The following is a 20,617-nucleotide window of genomic DNA, read 5'->3' as shown; positions in this document are numbered from 1 at the left end:
ATTTGCATCTGGCTCCAGGGGAAGGGACGGGGTCACGTTGTCAACGGCGTGGCTGAGCGACTTATCGCGCTGCATGTATTCCAATTCATTCCCTTCCATAAATGAACGTCAGCTGGTGCTTATCCAGTTGTCCGTCCCAGCTGCCTCGGTGTTTCTCTGATTGCAAAATCGAAGCTGAATCATGGCTAATGGAAAAACCTTTCGCCTTCAAAGCGGCAGGATTAGCAAGCTCATTTTTCGATCGATAATTAAAAAAAAAAAAAAGACCTTTTTTTCCACCAGAGCCACAAAAGAATATTTTTTCCAAAGGGTTCAGCACTGAGCTGAATTCATTCACTATAGTGGTTGATGAAGGAGCATCAAATGAAACGCTAAGATCATTGTCATGCTGGAGGAACAGGTTTGGGTCTCCTAGTTTCAGTGAGTTTCCTACTTCCAGATCCAAAGGTGTCCCTCCAGGTTTGTCGTAACAGTTTTGAGAAGAACCACAAATGGCTGGAAAAGTCAGGTAGTGATGTAGATGAGAAGGTGAGGAGGCCTAAGTTGCAGTCAGCATTTATATTCTTCCTAAAAGGGTTTGCAATGATGGACCTGGCTTTGTGCATGGGCTCATTGTCATGCTGGAGTCTCTTAGTAGTTTATGGTTCTCTTGTTTTTGGATCTCGCCTTGTTTCTCGTTCTCGTTTAGCCATAAATCCCTGGCGTTTTTTTTATTTTTATTATTATCATTACCATTATTACACCTGCAACATAAAAAGGAACAGACGTGCTGCTATTATTTATTAATTTGCTTTCAGAGGTGAACCGTAACCCGTGTCCGTGGGGTATAAATATAATGTTGCACTCAGGCAACAATTACAGATAGCAAGCTGGTGTAGGTTGTTGACTTGCACAGGGCTGGAAATAGATACAACAATTGGAATTAGGACGGAGCCACAATTTTACCCTATGCACCGCCATCCCCCCCCCGACAAAGTCCAGCTGATTCTTTGCTAAACGTCACGCATGAACGCAGCGAACCTTGTTACAGGGTGCCAATAATTCTGACATAGAAGTAAAATCCTGCATATTCAAGTGCTAGAGTCTTCGTATGCAGTATAATATGCTAACAATTCTGAAGGAACACTAGTTCTTGGTCCCATTTCTTTTTTCTTTTGTGTCTTGGCAGGACATCGAGGCTCACGTGGCCTTCGTGATCACGGTCCCCACAGCGCTGGCCATCTTCCTCAGCATCTTCGTCCTCGTCTGCATCGAGTCGGTGTTTAAGAAGCTCCTGCGCCTCTTCGCCCTGGTGATCTGGGCCTGCCTGGTCTCCATGGGATACCTCTTCATGTTTTTCGGAGGCATCATTTGTCCCTGGGATCAGGTGAGGCAAAAAGAGCTTGTTTTCATTCATGCCTTTTCCTGCAGTAAAAGAAATTCATGAGGAAGCAGATGAAGTGGAGGAAAAAAAAGCCCAGCCCCCCGGGGAGACGGTTGAGGTGAATAAGAAGGTTTATTAAAATAGAGCGCCGGGTGGAAATTAAGTGCAGATATGCGGCGTAGATGCGAATGAAGCGATAGTGTGGCAGTCAGCGGGGAGGTATGCTTTTTAGGATCATTATATTTGCTCTACATCATCTTTTTATTCCTGACACACGTGTGACCATGTGCTAGGGCCAGGAATCAACCGGCGAAGCAAAACAGCACATCGTTCGTATTTTTTATTTATTTTTTATTATATTCATTTTAAATGTGTTGTACAGCACTTTAATAAATAATCATCCCAAAGCAGCTTTATAGTAATCAATGAAGTTTATCCCTAATGAGTGAACCAGTGGCAAGCAAACATGAGAAGGTACCATTCAGAGAAACCAGGAGTAGTTTCAGAGGAGTAGTAGAGGATGGAGGGATCAGTGGTAGAGAATGAAGGGATCGGTGAAGGAATCATAGAGGATAGGGGGATCTGTGGTAGAGGATGGAGGGATCAGTGGTAGAGAATGGAGGGATTGGTGAAGGAGTGGTAGAGGGTGGAGGGATCGGCTATAGAAACTCATAGAAAGTTTGGTTTAAATGGTCCTGAGGGGGAACTGTATTGATTTTAATGGTTACTACTGGTATTTTGTTGCTTTTAATTGACACTGATGTCTATTGGATACCATTAAAGACCATTAGAACACTTGATTATTTTGTGTAGGTACTGGACTCCATTAGAACGTCATAGTTGACGTAATGGTTGTAATGGTTAACAGCTGATGGTTTGTAATGGTATTTGTATAGTGAAAATGTTTGCTTTTCTGTGATGGTTTGTCTTGTTATTTTTTCCAGCATTTTTCGTAGTATGCTTCCAAAGTCATAAAGTTCTTGCTGATGCCATCAGGAGAAGAGCGTAAATGTGAGAGGGAAGTGTTGAGTGCATCCCTGATTAAACGCCGCGTTACTCTGAGTGCTTGGTGCCTGTGCATGGTGTAGAACTTTACACTGTAGAAATCCTGGTGTGATGGAGGGATTGTGTGCTGATTTTCTAATGATGGACTCTGGCTCAGGGGTTTGATTGTGAAAGTCTCGAGATGTTTATCCTGACGTTTTTCATTCTCGTTCCCTTTCTGAATTCTCGCTCGGCTTCTGCTTTTTCATACTTTTTTGCATTTTCACATCATCCAGACCTCAGCTGCAGAATCTGGTTTGCTTGGAGCTACCCGCTGTTGCTAGGCTAGCGTTAGCGAGGAGAACGCGACCGGTCTAATACTGTACTCGTGACCTTTCGCCTCATCCTTCTCGCAGGCTACGCCTTTAGAACGAGCGACATATGGCCAAAGACAAACAAAGCCGATGTCAGACACACGATGACTTCCTGTCTCGGTCAATATCTCCGCTCGCTCCTGGATTAACAGACGCAGATGCACCGATCGGCTCGGAGCTTCGAAAAGACATTGAGGAACATATCATTTTTCTTCAAAATGCTTTTCCACTACAAATTCCATTACCAATCAGCTGCGAACCATTAAAACCATTACCAAATAGTTTTCATCATCTCCTGTAATTGTGTGCATCCTCAAATCATTATCGCCAAACAAGAAACCAGCGTAGAACCTTACGGGAATCTGGAGACGTCCTAGCGGTCCATACTGGTGTTCTTTTGATACCAACATGTGATCAAGCTGCTAAATGTGTTCTATTGGTCTTTAATGGTATCCACTAGATATTGGAGACCTCACCAGCTTCTTATTGAACCCAGTACAATTTCTATTGTAACCATTTAAAACCATTCGGAGTGCCTATACATATTGTTAGCAACAAGCTTCGCCGGCCACTTTATTAGGAACGCCTGGCCGTTATCCAATCCTCATTAAATCACAGGTCATCTATAACGTTGGAGAAAATCTGATGCTCTGAAATTCAATAAGGTACAGAAAATATTATAGATGAAACCAGACGCTCATTTCCTGTTCCGTCTGCAGGAAGACGCAGCTCTACCTCTGCCATGTCAATCTGTATTCTATTCTTGCGTTACTTCATAATCGCGTAGCATCTACTAATAATTAGATAGAGATTCATCGTTTCTACACTGGGACTGAAAGGTTTTGTGGTTGTTGTTTAAGTTGTCTACTTTTTTTTTTTTTTTTTAAGTAAAATTCAAAAGAACTTTAACAAACGCACCTCGCAAAGTCACATCCTCTTACATAATGGTGTCGGGGCTCTGCACCGTTTTCTGTAATTGCATCGCTGTGAACTTGCAGAAATGTCAAGGCAACAGGATGAACTTTTCTTTTTTTTCTTTACTTTTCTTCTCTTTTCTCTCCCTCTAATACTTTATTATTATTTATTTTTATAAACTTGCGCTTCCATTCAATTAAAATGACTGAGGTGCTAATCTGCAGTTACCGTAGCGTTAGCATCTCCAGGAGACACCGACTTTTTATAGACTTATGGATGGTTATAGATCTCGATGTCGTCCTGTGTTTAGCGATCGCAGCTTCGGCTTGTTCGGTTTTCACATTGACTTCACTTCGACTTCTCACAAACATTAGAGCCACAGAGCCTCCAGGGAGCTGGAAATATAATCGCTTCATCTGACGCCGAATCACACCCTGCCCAAACGGGCTATAAAAAGACTACAGGTGACTATTGATCGTATAAACCCCCCCCAACACACACACAGCAGTGTACAGTTAACACATTATCTTCTGAAAGCCCTGAAAGATGTTTGGTTTCCACCTGGAAACACCCTGCCCTCATGCGGCACATCAACAGAGCTTCCGTGTTTGGCTTTATTACCTCATTTGTGCCCTGGTTAATGCACTTCTGGACCTTCTAAAGGGGTTATGTTGCACTTTTCCTCCACACATTGCAATTCCAACATTGATGAACATCAGATTTCTGGCGCTGTCTTGAAGTCCAAACTCTTATCAGTTTCTTACCTGATTGTGGTCACCTGTTTTGTGTTAGTCTGTGTGCAAGGTTTGTTTGCCTTGTCCATTTGAGTTTTTGTCTCCACTCATTGTTTATTTGCTCTGAAGTAGGGCGGGTGTGGAAGTGAGATCGTGTTTCACGTGTGAGGAGCTCGGCGACGTGGTCAGAATAGCACCAGCTTCCAATGTACACAGGACGATGTCCATTGGCACACTGATTTATGAAGGTCGGTGTTAACTGTGACTGTGCATGCAGCCTCGTGCTGCCACCTGTTGGCGTGTTGCAAAACTATTTTCGAAGACTGAAGTGTTACAGCTTGAATAATGTGGTGGAAAACTGAAAATCATACAAATGTGTGTTATTTCTATAAGTGTAGAAAAGGTCCTTCAGAAAAGCCAAATTCATCTCTGACCTGCTGTCTGGAATATCAAGCTGTACTGTATGCAGCTCTAGAAGTACGGTCCATGTATTTTTCAGTTCACCCAGAAATAATAAAGACGCTGAAAATTCTATATGGACGATCCCATTTTCATTTGAATGCACCTCCAATGTTTATGAAAGTACCCATCTATTCCTGGACGCCTCCTGTCTCCAGCTGGCCGTTCTGCATCGATTTGACGTTGAAGCGGTTTATTAGGCATGAAATAGAATCCCGATGGAAATGTGATTAGGTGTCAACAAAACGGAGGAGAAGATCGTGTTGTCCGTGCTTCATGTTTTTTTCTCGGTTCTCGCTGAGCTTGTCGTTTTCCGACGTCTGCAGAGCACATAAGGTTGTAAGTTTGTTGAAAAGGCATCAGCTGCTTTACAGAAGGATGAACCGGAGAGAACTTCGCATTCGACTGGAATTTGCGGGACAACAATTTGGATGGGGACAAAAGAAATCTAAGTGATGACAGACGGGGTGAACGAAATGAAAATATTTGTGGCACAAATATTAGTCTGGCTGAAGGAACCAGATCCCCAAAAACCATCAAATCACCATGTTATTTGCAAGGAAGTAGTTTAAAAAGACTGTTTGTTTCTCTCCTGAACAAAACCTGGCAAATCCAGACCTATGGGAAAACTTCCTTTTTATTGGAATAACCATCGATTTTTTTCAAGCAAATAGATTTCTCCACTTAAAATTTTTCTCTTAGATTTCAGACTGGAATCTTAGAAAAGGCCCAAACCATATAGTAAGGTCTACTTGATCACCTTTTAGAATTTATGAATCTGTAGCTTCTTCAAACACATTTGTGTGGAATATCGTATGTGGAATACCTCAAGGCTTGGTTCTTGGGACATATCTGTTTACATGGATGAGACCTGTGTGTGTGTGTGTGTGTGTGTGTGTGTGTGTGTGTGTGTGTGTGTGTGTGTGTGTGTGTGTGTGTGTGTGTGTGTGTGTCCACACCTACAGGACTAACTTTGATGGGAAGCAGTGTGTTATGTTTATTTAACCTCCCTTGTCATAGTATGAGGTCAGTGCTTGTTTGCATGTCAGTGTAGTATCTAGGATACCTTCAGTGTAAAGGGCAAGAAGTGTGTAATGAAGCCAGGGGGCTGCGTGCCAAATAACTGTTCTCCCTCATCCTCTTCCTTCCTCTGTATCTCCTCCTCCTTCCATGTAGGCTTGATAAACGTTTCAGTCCTTATTTAGAACATTTCCAGTGAATTTACAATCTTTCACATCGTCCAACCCATGCAAAGCAGATCTTCATGGAGCTGGCTTTGTGCACAGGGTTTGAATCGTCATGCTTTCACATCCAAACACATTGTTTTCTGAGATTCCCAATTCTAGCAGCGACGCGGGTTTATGAAAATAATGCATCAGGAGATGCCTGTGTGCCGTCTCGGACTTTATGACGCTTATAGACCAGAATGAAGGTAATTCAGACTGACACTTCTGCAGACTCGCTTCGTCGAGCTCGGCTGCACATCCCCGGACCACCTCTCCTGAAAACACGTGCAGAGGGACTGAGATTTCCTCAAATATCGGTAAGGAATGATCTCTGCTAACAATGTAGCTCAGTGGGCGATCGGGTCTCAGCCGTGATGAGCTGCAGGAGACGGCGCTCGTCTTTCCTAAGACTTAATCTTGAAGCCAGACAGGCCGTCCAGAGTGCTCTCTCCACATTAACATGGCTGCATGCGCACTTTCAGTCAATCTGATGCTTATTGCCAGGGCCACAAAGCCCTCGTTGTTGTCTCTGGAGTAGGGTGAAAGCTTATCCGTTCCAGGCAGGCCGGCTAGTTACCCCGGCTGTGATTGGCGGATCCCTGAGTCCCCGCTGCACCCATGCTGCCGTGTTAAACCGGGCCAAAAACACAAACACGTGGTGCATCCAGGAAATACCATCTGCTGGTGCCGAGCCTGTGTGGGAGGAGACACAGGAACGGAAGGATTATTAATGTAGACTTTGATTAAACAGGCAACCAGAATTTGGGTTGATAGCAAAGACACCTTGACCCAAACACACGCCTACGGTGCTTCCACTGGTCCTGATTCTCATCGTTAGATATGAAGTTTTACATGCGGGTTTTCAGACGGGTTACGACACAAGTAAACAAGTGAGGACTTAAGTCGAGGCTGTGTTTATATGCGTATTATGTTTATTAGCTAAGAAAATTTGATTCGTATATAAAAATATGCAAAAGAATTAAACACTTTCAGCCCTATGAGCTTCTTCTCTAAACTGGAAGCCAGCGCCATGAAGATACGAGGTTCCTCTAATCATTAATCATTTTTGTGATGTGTATTTACATATTTTGTTACATTTGAGAAAAAAGTGCAACTTTTAAGATTATTGAGTTTCATAATAAGGTGTAACTGTGTTTCCTGTACATTTGATCTTAAACTCTTGCATCTCGAGAAAATTCAAGATCAGTTCACGGTTGAAATCTTTGGAACGTCTTTTACCGTGGGTGATGTGCTCCGTTTTTAGTTTTTCTTTTTTTTTGTTGTTTTTTTCTGTTAGTCCGAACCACCCCCCCCCCCCAAAAAAAAAAAGGTACCAGTGCTTAGCCATCTGCTATGATTACAGCATTAACGCTTAAATGAAACGATTACTCCGCCTGAATAGGCGTTAGTTTCTTCCAGCCATTCACCATAATTCGGTTAGCAGCGTCAAATTTCACAGCGCCGAAGCGACACACGCGCCCGAACGAAATTAGATGATAGCATCTGTTTCTAATAAAACCCTGGTGGAGATAGAAATTGAGCTTGCGCGATGCGATGTGTTCATACATCACGTCACAATCCACTCATAACTTGCTGGTCGATCGTACGGCGGTCGTTATACGATCGTTTAGAGGAACGACGGGTCATCTGAGGTCTAGTCCGAGGTAGCAGGTAGAGGTAGCATCCCACCAATTGCATATATCCTTGGCGCTTGGCCACGCAAGCTGTTTCATCTACATTTATATCCAGATGAATATATAAAAATCCTTCTTGTACAAACGGTGATGTTCAGCAGACGGTGAAATAATGCGCACTGTGATTTAAATAAGTGCTGTTTGGTTGCTCACTTTGTGTTCTGGTAAGTGGTGTGTATTCGGAGCGAGCCGAACGTCCCGCTATCAGAACTGATCAGACACATGGGAGGCAAAGCAATTATTTTTGGATTATGGAGTTTTGTCATAACCTGGCAATATATCAGAGTTTAGCAGTTCTCCTGGATACTTTTTCACCCGAGTACTGAGTAGTGGTACAGAGTGGGTTTCTGTCCATTTGTGAGTCTGAGTCATTGTGAGATCTCTGGATAAATAGATCTATAATGTATCTGTGGATAATAATCCGTCTATAACTATTTCACATCAGAAAATATCTTCTACCTATTGTTATATCACGTCTATAACTCTCATATTTTATACTTAAAAATACCTGCAAAGTACCAGCAGATGTGCCTCAAACCGTCTTCATGAAACGCAGTCTGAAAGCCGATTTGCTTTAAAATGACAAAAACGCTCCTGAGTAAAGAAGCTAATCATCTCCACACCCGTCCCATTTCCTCAGTTCTTAAGGTGCTGAAATTGTAATGGGTGGTAATGATGAAAGGAGTAAAGAACAAAGGAATGGAGAAAAGAGAGGAACATCTGAAAATGCAGCAGTTAGGAGGCGCTCTTCATCACAACACACGCTGCTGCTTGTACATTGTGCAGGGAGTCGAAGTGAAGCAGCAACACAAACACCATGAATGAGTGGCAGATGTGTTTATTTGCATTGTGTTTAAATCCCAGCCAAACCACCAAGCTGCCAGTCTTGGGCCCTTGAGCGAGGCCCTTACCCCTCAACTGCTCAGTTGTATAAACAAGGACAGACCCTGGATAAGAGCAGATGTGGTTTTTCTTCTCTTAAATGTTTGCCACATGAGCATTAGAGATGATGTACAAGTTCATAAAGTATGTGCTGTGATCTGGGTTGCCAGATTGCAAAAAAACTCTAGTTCTACAATAAACACTTATAATACATTTCTTCATACAAACAACAAAAGGTCTTTTTTTCCCCTTTAATTTGTCACTTGGATAGAAATTATTTTGGAAAAAAAAAAATAGAAAACAACAAGAATGAATGAATGATGGTGGAAAAGCGAACAGTGTCGGACGATGCAAAGCAGAAAGGCGTATGTTTTACACGTGTGCTGGAAAATGATGAATGTATGAAAATGACTCAGTTTCTTTTAGAGGCACAAAAGGAAAAAAATATGAATACAGAAAATATTATCCCATTAATCCGAGGTTCAACCAAAATATTTCATTTATTCAGAGATGCAATGAGGGGGATTTAAAAAACATTAAAAAAAAAAGTAAAACAATTCACCCTCTCAATCACGCTACACGTTATGGACATTATAGGGACACTTTTCCATCTATATGAGATTTTAAACTTGAAGGCACACAATTCTGATTTGACACAACCTTTTTGTCCATCAAGAGAACAAAAAAGTCTTTACTTCCTGATATTTTTCCCTCAACCATAATTTCAAATCTGCCGTTTTCCCTCGACTGTACAAATAAAGAAGAGGCATAGTGACGCATCCTACGACGTAGAAGCAAATCCCCACGAAGGATAAACTGCAGAAAATCTATTTTCTGCTCAGAGGCAAGACTTCTGCAAAAAAGAAAATGATCGCCGGTGGGAGATAAGCGACGGACGTCATGGTCAAGCTGCTGAAGATGGTCACCAGGGCTTGTCTTTTCTGCGGATGGACGGTTTTGTTTCCGGACGGATCGGGTTTTGCAGAGCGTGAAGTATGGAGATGTCACAAAACATTATGACTGGAAGAGCTCCAGCCAGTGGAGCGGAGATCAGAAAGCTCGTGTAGATGGTTTGAACAGTTCCCAAGAGCGTTCCGAAGCAAACCACGACGATCCAGACGCCGAAACTCACCGCTTTTCTGATCAAACCTGCGTTCGTACTGTTTTTGTATGTTATGGGGTGAACCACGGCGAAGTAACAGTCGCCGCAAACGCAAGCCATCAGCAGAGGTCTTCCACACATGGGCAAGGTGTGCATGAAGCTGACGAAGTGATACACGTCCAGGTTCTTCAGCACAGTCACGTTGCAGACGGCAAGGAGGAGTATGGAAGCAAAGATCAGATCGGTGATGTGAAGGTTCAGCATGAAGAAATCGTTACGGCGTCTGCTGAAAAGCTCTCGCAGGACCACCAGGGACGCCGGAATCCCCAGGATGAAGCAAGTGCAGCAACACCATATCCAAATCCGAACCGACACGAGGTCCGACGCACAAAGAAAAAACAAGAACACTTGGCTATCGTTCCAGGATGAGACGTTCTGTATTTCGGCCATTTTTTTTTTGTACCACGAATACAAATGTATGCTTTAATTTTTCACCCTCTCAGCAGCAGAAAGGTGATGCTGGTGATGTGAGAGATGTTTTGGGCAGGAAGTGCTGGGCAGGTTCGAGTCCCACCTTCATACCCATCAATTTAATGATTTTTCCTGTCAAAGATGCAAAAGGTTTTTTAATGCAGCCACAGTGGGAACGATACGATTAATCTTTTCCTCGATACTCGCAATGACGTGAAACTTTTCAAATTGTAAAATACTCCGTGAATTAGTTACAAATGGGCAGGTTATATATTCGACATATATTTTTTCAGCCTCATTTCATGATCGCGCTGCTCTTTTGTGACCTTCTGATGTTTGTTTAATTTAGTTATGCGAATTTGGTTATGTTTTGAATCTTTCACACCACAAGGGGGCCACAGTGAGTGAGACGTGTTTTATTTTTTTTTTTTTTTTAGTTAATGATCCTGTACTAGATGTACAATTTCCCTGTTATAACAGGTCTTTATTTTAATCTTTATTATAAACGTATTTGCTGAGACGTCTGATCTGATGGTTCTGAGCTCAAATCCCTGTACCACCAAGCTGCCAAAGCACTAAAACTCAAGTTCTGATCCGGTGACTGGGAAACCCAATAAAAAAACTCTGAACCCATCATGATGAAGTAACCTTTAGAAGACGCTAACCTGTGCCTTGGATTTCTGTTCTTGGCTGAAAGACGAGATGTTCCTCTGCTGTTGTAGCTCTTCCACCTGATGTTTTTCTGCTCAGCACTGAGCGTTTGAGTTACCGTAACCTTCTTGTCAGCTCGAACCTCATTAGTCGTTTCGATCGCACCACTTTGAACAAACTCTACACACTGTTGTGTGTGTGTGAACATCCCAGGAGGTCAGCAGTTATAGAAAAACTCCAACCGGGCCATCTGGCAGAAACCATCATGCTGCAGTCGAAATCACTTTTTCCCACCGTTCTGGTGTTTGATGTGAACATTACCCAAAGCTGCTGCTCGTCTCTGCATGATTTTATGAATCGCACTGCTGCCACATGACCGGCTGATTAGATCCTCCACATGGCAGTGGTTTTGTCAGAACTCGCAAACTCCGTATGATTTGAGGAGATCTCAGCATGATCACAACCTGCAGCGACTGTCGGGAATAAATTGCACAGACTAGGATAAGATTGCCTTTGGAGTTCACCTCCGCCATCCAGGTTCAGAACTGCCATTATAATATTCCCGCTGTAGAGAACCATAATCCGATCACAAAGTCGTCGTCTTGTTTCAGTGATATCAGATCTGCAAAGGGGAAAATGATCACGGGGGGGGGCAGGGAGACGCTCAGAGACCCACCCAAGCTGTTGGAGATGGTACAGAGGACTCGCTTGTTCTTCAGAGGATGGATGGTGATTTTTCCTGTTGAAACTGGCTTTGTTAGAAATTGAAGTATTGTAGTACAATGTAGGCTATTGGATGAACCACGGCGAAATAACAATCCACACAGATACAAGCCATAAAGACGGGTGTGGAACACAAAATAATGGCCCTATTGATTTTGGTGATATAAGTAGAAAGCTACGCTGCCCCACAATTGTGAGACCTAACGGAATAGGGAAAGAATACGCAGATCTTCCTACCACAGCCAGTTAACCTCAACGACTTAAAAAAAATCACCATCGTGGTTTACCATTGAACCATACACTGAAATACATCTAGCAAGGTTCCTCATAGTTTATTTGTGAACCTGGTTTGGGTTTAGGTGCGGTGACTGGGAAGGTGGTTCCATGATAAATACACCCCAGGCGACTGTCTGCTCTCTTAATAGCATGTACAGAACTCGGACGTATTTGTCGCTCATCGTCTTGTTGTACGCCGAAGTCGGTTCCAGTGAGCCGCAGTCCAGACGGAACTGCATGGTGCTGAATTATGGAACGTGAGCCATGTTGGGTTCTATCACTTTCTAGAATCTTCCCTGCTCCAGAACATGCATTATTTACATGAGCCTGGTTCTTGTATCGCACAGTATTTTCTCAGAATGTGTCTTGTTCAGACTGATGAGGCTTTATAGCCGAGATGTTTCTGGGTTTATCTGTTATTGACCTCTTGATTTGTCATGTTTTAAACCATCATGCTAAAGCATCTTTCTGAAGTCCAGATCGTACCCTTGTGTTCACATTTTCCACGTATACTTTCAATACAAACCACACTGTAGGTGTGCAATTACTGACTGCGACCACCATTTATCTCATGGACACGGTTTAAAATAGCTTCCACAATGCTGCTGTGGAGAGTATAACCTTCGGGCTTCTGACTTGTGAGGATCTTCTGCTGTGATCCCAGGACTCCTATTCATATTTTATCACTCTGAAACTCCTCAAGCCTTTTCCCCCAAGTGTGCAGTAGTAAAGTTTGCTTGTTCTCAGTGTGACTCATAATTTTGCCCAGAACTTGAAGGTTTCTTCATTGTGATATTGTTTTTCTCTTGCAAATGAGGCTGTAGAAGGGTTAAATCAGTAATATAGAAATGTATTGGTATTGAGTGGAGTGCAGATCTTTACTTTCCATTCATCATTTTTCAGACCCTTTTCATTTTCAGCACCACGGTCAAGTCTTGTGTTTCTATGGTATATTGGATGAAACAGAATTGTTGATCACAAGGCTAGAAGATTCTCAGATGAATCTTAAACATTTGCAGTTGTAAGAAATGAAAGATTGTTCTGCGAGAAACAAAGAATCAAAGACCATTTTTATTTCAGAAATAACATCTATTGTCATTCCACTCAATATGTATCCTCATGCACAAAACATCCATGCACTCGATTTAAAATGTAAGTAGAAATACATTTTTCAGAATCGAATACAAAATGAGGCTTTGTGTCAGTGGAGAAAAAAAAAAAACCCACTAAGTTGTGATTGCAAATGATGGAGCAACGCAGGACTTTTCCACACATTTGCCAGTCAAGCGATGACACGCGACCGAATATTTGAATGCGCTCAATCTAGAAGATAAAAACGGTATGCAGTAATAAGTCAGAGTTTAACAGGTGCTGACGACAAACAATATATTTCTATGATTTATGCTGAAGGTGGTTTTGATGATGCAAAGTGGCTCCAAAACATCAAACAGGTCGTTTGGTTAAAAGCTGATTATACAAACGAACCGAGAGAAAGCAATGATTTTCACGTATGCTACGCTAACAATAGCTGATGATAACAAAGTACATCAAAAGTGTAAACAAAACTAACAAAATGTACATATATAAATAATTCATAATTAAGTTATATATTTTGGAAATGAGTCTCCTAAAGTTTAGGTCGTATCCATACAATGGACACCAATGGTGGTTGAATGTAGATGAGATCTCCAGGAAAGATATAAATGTCCAGGTTTTGAGTCCATCTCTTGAATGAAACCCCAGGAAAGCAGTTGACGTGTTTCCCAAGCGCTCAGATTATGAGATGGGTGACGATGGACACTCCCTGTATCAGAAACAAGTATATCTTTTCAGCAAGTCCTTCAAATTGTCCAACTTTCCCATAGTTTCCAGATACAGAACAGGCATGAGGACGCATCCGCTCATGGAAAACATAAATCCGAAGACCATAACCATACAATCGTAAGACTCTATGTTCATTGGCATCATGTTCGCCAATGAGAAAATGATTACGGGTGGAATGTAGACGACCGACGTCAAAACCAGGCTGCTGAAGATGGTGTGAAGGGCTCGCTTCTTCTGCGGATGGATGGTTCGTTTAGTCGCATCGGTCTTTCTCAGCGCTCGGAGTACGGTGACATCACAAAAAATGATCACTGGTAGCGAGAATAGCAGAGGACCCGAGTTGAGAGGAGGCGGGTATATAAACATTTTAACACATTTGTGGGAAAAGAAAGCCATGGTGCTGAGCCAAACAATCACAGCTGCTGCCTTTCGGATCACCATTTTCTTATTGGTCCTGTAGGCTATGGGATGAACCACGGCGAAATAACAATCCACGCATATACAGGCCATAAACAGGGGTCTGGAGCACAAAATAAAGGCGTCCATGAGACTGTCGATGCACTCGAACGGCCTGTAGTGCCACACCATACTGTTCCCCACGCTGAACGGAACGATAAACAAGTACGCCAGATTTACAATAACCGTGTTGATCATAAAAAAACTGTTGGATCCTTTCTGATGCGATTTCTTACACAGCTCCCAAAGGATCATTAACGTAACCGGAAGACCCAGTGTGAAGAAGATAGCAGAAAGCACACTGCCGAATAACGCGTACTTGAAATAGTTATTGCAGTTTATATACGGGAGCTCGTTCGGCACTAAAGACGCGTTCAGGAGTGAGGAGTCCATGCTGGAAGGACAGTCTGAGGTTCCACAAGTGCGTCAGAATTCAGATTTGGGCTTACCTCACTGAAGACCATTCACACGCTTTCTAAAACTCCACACCTGCCACTAGTTATAACCATTGGAGTTTCAGCCCCGCCCCTTTTTTTGAGTTCATCCTTTTGGTTAAATGAACTGAAAAGTTGTTCTGGAAAAAAAAAGGTGTGACATGCAGTTCACATCAATCAGAGCTGCCAGTCCTGGATAATGCCTTATTATTATTCATTATTAATTTCACTGTGAAAATGATCTCAGGAGAAATAAGATGTTCTACTAGAATTTATGAAGATTTTGTGGAGATTCATTCAGCTATAAGGGTGTTATTAAAGTCAGGTACTGAAGTATAGAAGATGAGGAGGTTCCTGGGGTGCAGTCAGCGTTCACATTCATCCCAAAGGTGTTCGCTTGGTGTTTGGATAACTTCCACATCTTCCAACCCATGTAAAGCAGATCTTTTAATGAAAACATTTGAATGACATGTTTTTGATCCCACTTTGGAGCTCCTCGTAAGCTCTCCACAACAGGCTTTCAATCAGTAAAGGACACGCCACATATTTGGATCATGAAGAGGGATTGTTCTAGGGTGCAAACAAACCTCGGGATGCAGATACACATGAATATGGTTTATGTACGTTAAAAACAGGGTTAAAAATCTAGAGTTCGTTTCTGCCAAAGGTTCTTCAAAGCGTCCAGCTTACCCACACTGATTAGATATCGGACAGGTATAATGACACAGCCGACCGTGGAGAAAGAAAATCCATACGGTGCTGAACAACAATAGGTCTCCATTTCTCCAAACAACCAGTTTCCCAATGAGAAGATCAGCATTGGTGGGAGGTAGATGATTAAAGTCATGATGAGGCTGTTGGAGATGGTGTGAAGAGCTTGTTTCTTCTGTGGATGGATCTCGTTCTTTCCTGTCGGATCGGGTTTTCTCAAAGCCAGGAGGATGGAAATGTCACAGAAGGCGATAACCGGGAGCACCACCATCAGAGGAGTCGCCATTAAAGGAGTCGTAATCAACCGTGGCATTTGGCATACAAGCGATCCGAACATGAACATGATGCAGAACACCACCATTGTGATCACCTTCTTAACCACAACAAACTTCTTGCTGGTTTTGTAGACTATGGGGTGAACCACGGCGACGTAACAGTCCCAACAGATGCCACCCAGAAACAGAGGTCGTCCGATAAAGTTGAAACTGTACACAAAGATTAAAGCTCTTTGTAAATAGCTAATATGCCATATCATGAAATTAAATATGCAGATTGGGATCTGAGCTGTGAAAAGGAGATCGACACCAGCCAGGCTGAGCATGAGGACGTCACTGGTGGATCTTTGTCTTTGCCTCTGGATGAGCTCATGGAGAACCCAAAGACTGGCTGGAAATCCCAATAGAAAACAGAATGCAGACACTGTTGACCAGATAACCAGTGCAGTGGAGTAACCCATACACCATTCGTAGTAGTTCCAGTCCGATTTCTGAGTGCCGTTTGAAGGCGATGACAAATTGGAATTTTCTGCCATCACAGTAAGCGATGAAGAAATCTACAAAATGGCCAAAGCGATTCCGAGCATGCAGTCGTCCTGCTGCGTTCAGGTGCAGGGGAAGAGAAATGGCTTTTATTGGGTTTTTGTGATCATTCTAAACTCGTTCACATTTTGAATATGCAAAGCCATAGAATGGACATGATATACAAGGGACTGGTCTTTATGCAGGATTTGGGAAATCCAACAATTATTCGTATGTTCAACCACACTTTTATGTTCTAAGTTAAATTGACATATCACAGGTCATGTTTTGTAAGGTGACATAATGTCATATAAGCAGTCTCAGACAGGGGGAGGTGGTATCTCTGTGGTTAAGGCTCTGGGTTACTAATCTGAAGGTCGGGGGTTTCAGTCCCAGGATTGCCCCTCTTGGGTTCTAAAGAATTAAGCACCTTTATCTTTTAAATTGTCTGCCTTTGGCTTGGAGGGCACCAGGTCCCCATGCATTAACAGGTCATGAGAGGCCCCACAACTGTCCTTAACCATGAATATGTCTGGAGGAATTGAGGACTCCAGGTCTATTGACTAATCCATCCACCTGCTCCAACCATGAGATGTGCACTTAAGCTTGTATCTTTTCATATCCTGGTCAACACATTGTAACTGGATAAGCTCATGACCCATATTACGAACCTGGAAAAATGTACCAGACATGGAAACTCCACACAGACAATAAGCTGAGCTCATGATTAAACCTGGGACCCTGGAGGTTTGAGGTCCCAACACTATTTACTTCACCCATCGAATACAATAACAAAAGAACAAAATCTTCAGTCCCCTAATTCTCTCTGTGGGTTGTAGAGATACCGAGGTCAGAGCTGTAAAGGTCTATGAGCAGGAGGACAAACGGCATTGTTGGTAGTGCATGAAACCATTATTCAAACTAAAAAATGGACCATGTTGATGGAGGTCTAAGTGTATATAAACAATCACTTGGGGAAAAATGATCGTTGACGCGAATGTAAAGCAAATCTGTTTAGCTTAATCATCATTCATTCCAATGTTTTTGCTCATGCAAATATTACTTGCACCATCAGTGGAAAATAACTTACAGTAAATCTGTCATAGGACAATGTTGTGCCAGTGTTGTGTTTTTTTTAATCATTAAAAGACTAAAATATTTTTTGATTAAATATTTTGCTGGATTTTTTTAGTTAAAAAATTGGCCATTGCATGAAGTGACATGGATTAAGACAGATGTTTCATCACTTTCCACATCTAGTCCCTGTTTGCTGTTACAATAAACTCAAGAGAAGGAAGAAAATTTCATGCTACTTCATCTACTGCAATGTAATTGTGTATCTCCAACATTGTGGGAGCATTTTTTTGGTGGGGGGGGCACACACATGGCTGGTAGAGTCTGGTGTCCCAATACTTTTGCTAATGTAGTGCAAGTTTAATTTCCTCTTACAGATTTTACAGAATGGATATTATAAGAATCAAAGCATTCATAACACATTTGAGAGCAGAGAACTTTGGAATATGATTCAAGAATCATTGCTTTTAATAGATTTTGACAAATCAGACAAAAAGACATTCATTCGAAAGCGATAAGAAAAAAAAAATAGGATTAAATAAAAAGTTGAGTACTTCAGTATTTCAGTAAGTCTCAATTTTTGTTACTTCTGATTCATTTAATATCAGAATTATTTATCTGAAAATAAAGTGTAATAGACAGTGATTGGTTTATTCGTGTTTGGGACCTATTGGTGGGGTGGTGGTGGGGGGGGTTCAGGGGTCAATGCTTGCAAATAAGATGCCAGCAGATACACACAGTTCTAACATATAAAAAATAATATAGATAATATGAAAAAAGAACAATGATTTGAATTAAACTACACTGTTTTGTTGTCAGGGTTCGATGCTGGGCAGACAACTGTTCTTGTAGAGAACGTGAATCGTTTTAAATGAGCAGTGAATATAAACCTTGCAGACGTCTCGTACTAGTTTTAATGAAAATGTAGAACTCGTTCTATTTCGAATAAATGGCAGGTCTGGTGACCATCACTTCCTTTCTGACCTTTCTTCTGAAATCTTGCCATGTACATCTTATTTGACTGTATATTTGTAAGAGATACACTATATGGATGTGGTAGAATGAAATGTAACTTTCACTTGAACTAGACTCGGACCTGTTGCAGCATCACATCTTCTCAGAAGAGTGGAGGTAACTATGAGTAACAGTATAGTTTCTTGATTTTTCTATATAGTATTCGAGATCTATATCACACTATAAAAAGTTCTGCAAGTTTCCGAATTCTACAATTGTTCAGCTGCAGGTTGTCGCCAGTGGTGTCCATGTTTTTCAAAAATAGTGAAGGTCATTTTTTTGTTTTCCCATTCCAGCTCCATTATTCACTTCATTTCTTCCAGAAGTTCTTCAGAGGGTCCAGTTTACCCGCAGTGCCCAGGTGGAGAAGAGGCATAATGACGCATCCGGCTGTGTTAAAACAAAAACCCAGGAAATCTAAACGACAATAGAGCTCTGTTTCTGTGAGCGGAAACAGCTTTCCGAAGGAGAAAATCACCACTGGCGGCAGATAGACAACGAAGGTCATGATGAGGCTGTTGGAGATGGTGTGAAGAGCTCGTTTCTTCTGTGGATGGATGTTGTAGTTTCCTGAGGGATCTGGTTTTCTCAGGGCTTGAATAATGGAGAAATCACAGAAGGCGATAGCCGCCAGCACCACTGTTAACAGAAAAACTGTGAAAGCAGTGGAAATCAGCCATGTTGTAACACATAAAGCCGAAGCACAGACTCCAACAGCCAACAAGATCACGACTGTGATCGCCTTCTTAACCACAACGAGTGTCTGACTGGTTTTGTACACTATGGGGTAAACCACAGCCACGTAACAGTCCCAACAGATACAAGCCATAAACAGAGGTCGTCCAAGGAGGTTTAAGCTGTAGAGAAAGTCTGTGAGAACTTCTAGATCTTTAATATGCCATAGCATGAAATTACACACACTGATTGGGATCTGAGCTGTGAAAATGAGATCGAGAACGGCCAGGACAAACATGAAGACATCACTGCTGGATCTTTGTCTTTGCCTCTGGAGGATCTCATGGAGAACCCAAAGACTTGCTGGAAATCCCAAGAGGAAGCAGATCAGAGATACTGCTGTCCAGATAGCAGGGGCAGTGGGGTAACCTGCACACCAGTTGTAGTAGCTAAAGTCCGTTTCCTGAGTGCTGTTCAGAATGAATGAATTTCCTTTGGAAGATCTCACCTCTGCTGCCATTTCTGAGAGGTGCATGTTTTGATGAACGCTCGAAAATATTAAAGCGCAGATCCGAGCGCATCACACAAATCTGCAGCTCGTGCTGTGATGAAATGCAGAGTGAGAATCGAGGGGTTTGTGTTGACTTGCTTGAATCACCCTCATGTTTTGAATATGCAAAGTCACAAAATGGTTGCGATTATACAAAGATTTGGGCTTCATGCAGGAGATGGGAAACCTGTTCTATATGCATCGATTTTCACCAGTTTTCTTATTTATACTCATTGTTTTAAAGGTGAATAATGTTTCAGGACAGGACTTGACCTCAGCGTTGGTTTCCCGATTTGTGTTCTAGTGAGGGAATATAGGATTATTGGACTGCTTGTAATTGGAAGTTAATTTTTTCATGGAGGATCCATAAACTGGCTGGAAATCCCAAGAGGACACATTACAGATACTACAGAGCAGATAACAGGAGCAGTTTCGTAACTTATACACCAGTTGTAGTAGTTCCAGTCTGTTTCCTAAGTGTGGTTTAAAGATGATGAATTTTTTTAGTCTCCATTTCGAAGATTTTATAATTGAGTGGTGAAGAAAGCTGTAAAATGGCCAAAGCAGGTCCAAGTACACAAGCAATGAAAATATCAATATAAAATGAATATTAACATACGTAAACACAAGTTCTTCCAGTCTTAATTAACTCTCATTCCACATTTAGTCTCCATTCCCTGTCATAATAACCTCCACTCTTCTGAGATGTTTCCACAAGATTTTGTGCAAATGGAGACTAAATGCATAAGGAGACATTCTAAAATCATATCCCAAATTTATGGTAAGATTTCAAAACTTTTGTCCATATAAAGTGGCAAACCTGATCTGAGCTCCTGAACACTTGAATCCGATTGTTCTGAAAGTAGTCCCGGCTAACAGACTGACGTTCTTCTGATAATCCTAATGTACTGTCACTTCTCTAGTTAGTGCTCCTTCACTGGGATTTGTATGGAAGGTCTGTTTATGGAAGGATTATTATGTGGTGTCCCAAAAAAAACAAAAACAAAAAACAATTTAAATGTAATAAAACATTATTTTCAAAATGATTTCATTCATAATTTGCTGGTAAATTAAATGGAACCAAATCTGGGACACACACATTTACGGTACACACACAATGTTTATTTCACTGTGAAAATGATCTCAGGAGAAATAAAGAGCAGTTTTTTGGAAGTTATACATTGTTTTCTTAAACTTTTATCATTTAAAAATATAAGTTCTAAGAGTT

The 20,617-nt window shown here is 41.8% G+C and overlaps 1 protein-coding gene across 4 annotated transcripts in view; it reads left to right on the top strand.

Moving 5' to 3' along the window:
• adcy2a (adenylate cyclase 2a) overlaps nucleotides 1-20,617 on the top strand; it is a 71,436-nt gene that overhangs the window by 7,537 nt on the left and 43,282 nt on the right. For 3 of the 4 annotated variants that reach the window (XM_046847509.1, XM_046847510.1, XM_046847507.1), the window contains one exon: nucleotides 1,169-1,366. In XM_046847509.1, coding sequence (XP_046703465.1) covers nucleotides 1,316-1,366 — 51 coding nt within the window. In that variant the 5' untranslated portion in view covers nucleotides 1,169-1,315. Of the gene's footprint in view, nucleotides 1-1,168; nucleotides 1,367-6,240; nucleotides 6,373-20,617 lie in introns of those variants that run through there. The other variant, XM_046847508.1, reaches the window with a different exon arrangement.

The sequence above is a fragment of the Silurus meridionalis genome, chromosome 4 (genome assembly GCF_014805685.1).
Source record: "Silurus meridionalis isolate SWU-2019-XX chromosome 4, ASM1480568v1, whole genome shotgun sequence".
In the NCBI taxonomy this organism is placed as follows: Eukaryota; Metazoa; Chordata; class Actinopteri; order Siluriformes; family Siluridae; genus Silurus; species Silurus meridionalis.
The sequence above is the reverse complement of the archived record's forward strand: the minus strand, read 5'-3'. Positions and strand labels throughout refer to the sequence as shown.